Source organism: Mercenaria mercenaria, unplaced genomic scaffold, assembly GCF_021730395.1.
Source record: "Mercenaria mercenaria strain notata unplaced genomic scaffold, MADL_Memer_1 contig_1843, whole genome shotgun sequence".
Taxonomy (NCBI): Eukaryota; Metazoa; Mollusca; class Bivalvia; order Venerida; family Veneridae; genus Mercenaria; species Mercenaria mercenaria.
This window is the reverse complement of record NW_026459853.1, coordinates 11,404-18,325: the sequence shown is the minus strand read 5'-3', so window position 1 is coordinate 18,325 and position 6,922 is coordinate 11,404. Positions and strand designations below refer to the sequence as shown.

The window sequence follows — 6,922 nt, the reverse complement described above, 5'->3', positions numbered from 1 at the left end:
TTTTGCGGAAGGTGGGGTTATAATTTTCCGGGCTATCATCTCCTCTCCTAATCGACTAAAAGGCAGACAAAAATCCTTTTTTTTCTTATAAAGCTAAAAATAATACACCTATACAAATTCTTTATCTAAAAAGGTTCCAGGAAGGTGAAATTGGGGAAACGAACCCGGGCCTCACGGCAAAAAACTTCCAAAAAACCCGGAAAAGCCTTTTTTACAAAATAAGCGGGGTTTCGTCACTAAAAGCTTTTCATTTCAATGAAAATATTTAAAAAAACAACCAATTTACGGGATTCCATAACAATAGGTGCCCGTAAATTTAAATTTCGAGGGTTTCCCAAGAAAAATAGCATTAAATCCGATACCTAAAATGTTCTTTTTTTTTGGTAAGTCTGGGCCGTGCCTTAAAACCTCACTTTGGCGACACTGAAAACGTTAAAAAAAAGAAAAAGAAAGAACGAAATAGGTGAGATTTTGTCCGACAACTAAATTTTTTTAAATTTGGGTTAATTTAATATCACAAAGACCCGGGGGGTTTTAACTCAAAACACCCCGTCTGGGGGGTACCATGTAAGGCTTAACGGGACTTGGGGGGTCAAAAGAGATAAAATAACTCGGGGAACGTGTTAACATATCAAAATCCTAAACTTCTTTCAAAAGAGAGGCGTCAAAAAACATGGGGGTTGAGCTGTTATGCACCCCCTTGGGGATACCATGTAAGGCTTAAAGGCACTGTGCGGTCAATACAACGATATACCTCATGGGAAAAGGGGCTATCTATTAAAAATTTCTAGGGTCGGGGGGGGGGGGGGGGGGGGGGGGGGGGGGGGGGGGGGGGGGGGGGGAAATTTAATAGCAAGAAATTTAAATTTTTTTAAACAAAAATAACAGGAGCCGACTGTTTTGGAGCTATAAAAAAAAAAAGCCGAAAAAGTTTTTAATTTATAAATTTTTTATTTTTATTATTTTTATTTACCCGTTTTATAGGGCCTTTTATCATAAAATAATTTTTTATTTTATTTTTTAAATTTAGTAGTTTTAAAAATGTATATACAAAGCTATTTTTTTTGTTCTATAATTTTTAAACAAAAAGGCCCAAATACTTTCTTACCAACCGGATCTTTTAAATTATTTTTATTTTAAAAAAGCGTATTTTTAACCCCTAACTAGCTTTTTTAGACATTTATTTTTAAAACAAAGGGGACATATCCTTGCAACCCCCTTTTTCATTCGGCAAGGAGGTCCCCTGTTTTTTCTAAATTAGTTTTTAAATATTTTTATGACTAAATTTTTTTAAAAATTTAAAGGGAAAATTTAAAAACAAAAATAAAAGTCTTTGGTTTTTTTTTTCGGCAAAGGCCCATTCGATTTTATCAAATTTTTCAAATTTACTACTTTTCAGTTTTAAAACCAATTTTATTCATTTTTTAAATTTTTTAATAGACTTTTTAAAAAAACTGAAATAAAATCATGATAACGGAAACAACAAAATCGCAAATTAAAAAAAAGTTAGGCCAGTATGTATATATGTGGAAGGGGCCCCAGGTGGATAAGCAAGACAACAGGTATTGAAAGACCCACCATAGGAAAAACCAGTAGAAAGATGACCGTAAACGAACCGAACGGAAACAGAAATGGGAAACAAACAACAGGTAAACAGGTAAATTTTAAGTAAAAAATTTCCACGCGTAATTTAGCGTCAGATCACAGTTCGGTGTAAAACATTTATTTAAATTTATATTTTTTTCCAAATTTTCATTACCGCTAAAGAAAATATATAGCTATAATGCTAGACATTTTAGTAAGATAAAAAATAAAAATAAGCAAAAACACATAAAAAGGCCCCAATTTTGATAAAACCAACTGTAAAATTTCATACACGCGATCGAAATAACTCTTTTTATTAAGGGTAAAGAAAAAAAATACCGAAATTACCATTAAATATAGACTTTAGACTAGCAAGTGCAAAAAACAGATCGGAAAAACATTAAAAAATGACAAAATGGCAGCATTTTAAACAGAACAGAACAGAACATATTCTTTATTTCCAGTAACTTAAACAATATAATGTTTCTCGTTACATAGCATCAGTATAGAGTATATTTATGTGTCACTAAGGACGGTGAACAAAATCAGATAGTGAAATAAATACATGTGCTTATAGAGGGTGAACTAAAATAGCAACCGTAACATGTGATATTTACTTACAGTATACAATATATGAATGCAAAGCAAATGGAACATTGTTGTCGTCGAGCTATGGGTACAGTACTAGCATTGATATACACCTAGATAAGTAACCAGTGAAATAATTAAGACAAAACAAGTGACTATCATTTGCGGTGCTATGCTGATAAAGTTGCCGAGTGTAATACTGTGTCAGAATACAAATGCAGTAGTATGTCGAGTAATAATGATTAACGATACTAATAGGTACTCACATATAAAATAACTAAGAAAATATAGAAATGCGATAGGCCTTACCGAAACGAAAATGTAAGGATAACCAGGCGCGTGCGACAAACGGAGAACAAGCACGGATACATAATACCTAAACATGCCTTGTAGAAAAAAAACAACAACAAGGCATGAATAGTTACGAAGAGTGTAAATAACTAGAAAGTGCTAATATATGCCGCAGTATGACAAAAGAGAGGTACCTTAAGTGGATATATGCAGCACTGGTACGACTGCATGACAAAGTAACCATAGCTCCGGCTACAGATATAAATAAAACTATATACATCAGCAGATCATGATGTTTGTAAACATGAAGGTAATGTCAATAGCATATTATATTAAACTCCTACTGTATAGCTACAGAAAGACCTTTTCGTAATATGAAAGCGTTATAAATAAATTTACTAAGCTTCAATAAAGCTGAACGTTGAGTATTATGCATTAGTTGATTAAACTTGTAAACACTAGGTCGACGATAATAATATGGCTTGATATACAATTTCCTAATAGTGTCATATACTGGACATTTAATAATAAAATGGTACTCATCTTCTATATCGCCGCTATTACACAATAAACAATATCTTTGGTTATGTTCAACCCTGTTAGCGCCATAACGGCCAGATTCGATTCTTAATTGATGCGATGAAAGGCGAAGACGAGAAAATGCAATTCTAAGTTTAGGTGATAAGAAATCTAAATAGTTTTCAAATCCAAATGTAGTTTTAAACAACTTATATGAACATAAGCATCTGCTATTGTTAATACCATTGTAACAATTTTGTACAAAGTTTTCAATCACTCTATTCTTGAATACAATATGGAACGTATTAAGATCCACAATATCTGGATTAATCCATACATACGAAAACCCGTAACTATCCAATAAATGTTTAACGTTAGATGCCCAATTCGTTCTACCCATTTCAATATCACTTACTAAAGAATAATATAAACTTTGTATAAAAATATTATCAGACTTAACAACCTTCAACCAGTATTTTATAATACGTACATATCTGTTTACATATAATGGGTATCTGCCTAGTTCGCTATAAATACCATAATTACAAGTAGATGTCTTTACATGAAGAAGCAATTTACAAAATTTCATATGAATTCTTTCAATTGGTTTTGATTTACCAAAACCCCATATCTCACTGGCATAGCATAATGTTGACGTAACAAATGAGTCAAATAATTGCAAAATAGTACTAGGTTTAAGAGATAATTTACTAATATTATTTAGCAGAACGTTCATAGCTTTAAGACCCTTTCCAGCAATTGTTTCTTGATTTGATAGAAATGTACCAGTATAATTAAACACTGTTCCTAAGTAGTTATAACTGTCAACGACTCCGAGGGTCTTATTGTCATAATACCAAACTTCATTACGTCTAACTGGCCCACGCTTTCTAAAAACAACTATTTTACTTTTATCTGGGTTAACTTGTAAACCCCAGTTTACACAATATTCTTTTAACAAATTTAAACGATTTTGTAAATCCTCAGGATTCTTACCAATAATGACCATGTCATCGGCGAACAACAATAAAATAAAAGTAAACTCATCTAAATTGAAGCCGTTGTCGACACCGTCAATCAAAGATAACTCTATGTCTTCTAGGAAAAGAGAAAAAAGAACGGGCGAAATTACTTCCCCTTGTTTTAAGCCCAATGAACATTCAAAAAAATCCGAATACGTCTTACACCCCCGTATACAGGACTTAACTTTAGAATACATGTCTCGAATAATACGCAGAGTTTTACCAGCAATTCCTAGTTTATATAATTTGAACCACAATCCATTATGATATATACTATCAAAAGCTTTCTGAAAATCAATAAAAGCACATGAAAGACGGCCATTATATTTAAAACTTTTTGAATGAGTGCATTTAATACAAAAATGGCATCAACAGTCGAACGACCCTTTCTAAATCCAAACTGAGCATCACTAAGTATATTATTACTTTCAATCCAGATATTAATTCTTTGGTTAAGGATACCTGTAAATATTTTCGAAAAACAACTAACTAATGTAATACCTCTATAGTTACTGGCTAATTCCGGATCGTTTTTCTTATGTAATGGTACAATTATGCCTTCCATCCAACTATCAGGAAAAAGTCCTGAATTCAATATACCGTTAAAAATATCAACCAAATGTGATGCTAAAATATCTGATGTCTCAATAAAATACTCATTTAGTAACTGATCAGCAGCAAAAGACTTATTTTTTTTAAGAGTATGTAAGACCTTCATAATTTCTGATACCGTAATCGGAACATCTAACTCTTCGAAAATACAATCATCAACATTAAAATCGTGATTATTACAAAAGGTTTCAGCGTCATTATTAACACAATTAGGTAAATTATCATTCAGTGTCGAAAAATAGTTATAAAACACATCAAGCGAAATATTGTTACCTGATGATTTCTTATTACTTTTGAAAAATTTCCAAAAATCTTTAGTTTGCTATGTCTCAAACGTTCAATATCTTTTATGCGTTGAAACTCATAACGCCTTTTCTTAGATTTTACAAGACGCTTATAAACACCCTTTAAAGTACACATATTAGACCTATTTTCATCAGTTTTATGCAATTATATCGATTGACTGCAGCCAAATAATTATTTTTTGCAATCTGACAGTCATTATCGAACCAATCAGCCTGTTTGCTCAATTTATTTGATACTTTAGGCCGATTAGACACTGTTACATTTTTAGTAAATAAGGGTCTGCTACACTAAGCAAAGTATTCGTAAATTCGGAAACACAAGCATTTAATGCAGCTCTGTTGTTAAAATCAGTATTTAATGTTATAGCATTGAAATCTGCAAGCTTTAAAATGATACCGTTACGAAACTGATTACGTAATTCGTCATTCCACTTTATACTCTTTTTTCATACTTATCATTATTATTCAATGTATTTGTGTTACAATATAACGAAAAGTTGATAGCTGCATGATCAGACAAATGGGAAAAAGGCTCAATGCAAAAATCCGCAAGTGTACCAAAACATCGTTCGTGCGCAACCAAATAGTCAATAACACTAGCCCCCGCAGGGCATGCATAAGTATAATTGCCTACACAAAAGTCTTTTCCAAGTCTACCATTAACGATACGCATCGAACAAGATTTACATAAATCAAGCAACTTAATACCGTTATTGTTGTGCGCAGAGTCCATTGATATACGGTCCATCGTATATCCGGACAATAGTCATCATTGTCAATGAAATTCACTGATCTATCATAAGCAATATAATCCCTTCTGTCCCCATTTCCGACCCTTGCATTCCAGTCACCAACTATCATGACGTCACCACGTGGTTCAAATTCATGAATGTCATATTGAAGCAGTTCAAAAAAATCATCTGTTATCATGTTGAATGCTGGCGAATTTTCGACCCAAACATAAATTCCTGCTAAGTATATGTCATTTTTTGTATTGAAGAAATTTTTATCAAGCCGCAACCAAATTATAGTATCATGGTGATTCTTAACGATTTTAACTCCTTTACTAATAGAATTTTTAATATATAACACTAGGCCTCCACTGTTCCTTTTAGCCCTCCTATTCTGGTACTTTCTATAGAAATTATAACATTTATAACCATCAATATCAAAATCCGACTTCGAGTTCCCCCATGATTCGTATAAAAAGATAATATCATGTTTCGATAAACAGTTCAAAAAATCCTCATCTTCAAGTTTAAAACGATTCAGGCCGTTAATGTTCCAAGAATAAATAGAGAGTTCATCCTCAACGCGCCCCTAATCTGCTGCCCTATCCCGCACCGAACTCCGTTGACATACAATGTGTCATAACTGATCCACGCTGATTTGCCTTCACGTTTGGGCGCTTTGAGTTTGGGTATCAGCTTTTTTCTGCGTTCCATAATCTCGGGCGGATATTGCTCATGCAAATAGAAGTTGGTTCCTTCCAGTTTACTCTTCAAACGACGAACGATTTCTCTATCCTTAAATAATGTAAATTTAGCAACAATATTGCGTGGCCTGCGAGATTGATCACTCCTAACCGTGTTACGCTTCATGCGATGCACCCGCTCAAATTTTATTTGATCCACAAGATCAGCTGCCATTTTAAGTTTATCAGTCATAAACTCGCGTAACTTTGCCTCAGTTTGCACGGGAGATTCGTCCGAACTTTCCGCTATGTTACCAAAGATCAAATTATTCCTCATGCTTTGAGATTGTAAATAGAACATATCGTCCTGTAATTTGACCTTTTCTGCGTGTAACTGGGTGATTTCACTCTGTGCCTGAGAGAGTGAAAATTCGAGGTTATCGACCTTGCAGTCAATTTCAGTGATTTTGAAATTACTGTTTTTGGTGTGCTCTTCAATACGAATCCATAGTTTTTTAAGCTCGACATCAAAACTGTTAATTTTTACCTCTAAATTGTCCAAAAAAAAAAAAACATAGAGTAAAACA

The 6,922-nt window shown here is 33.2% G+C and overlaps 1 protein-coding gene across 1 annotated transcript; it reads right to left on the bottom strand.

Annotated features, from left to right (window-relative positions):
• Positions 1–6,189: 6,189 nt before the first annotated feature.
• LOC128551930 (uncharacterized) lies at positions 6,190–6,672 on the bottom strand. The gene has a single exon (XM_053532888.1). The coding sequence runs from the start codon at positions 6,670–6,672 to the stop codon at positions 6,190–6,192; it is 483 nt and encodes a 160-aa protein (XP_053388863.1).
• Positions 6,673–6,922: the final 250 nt, after the last annotated feature.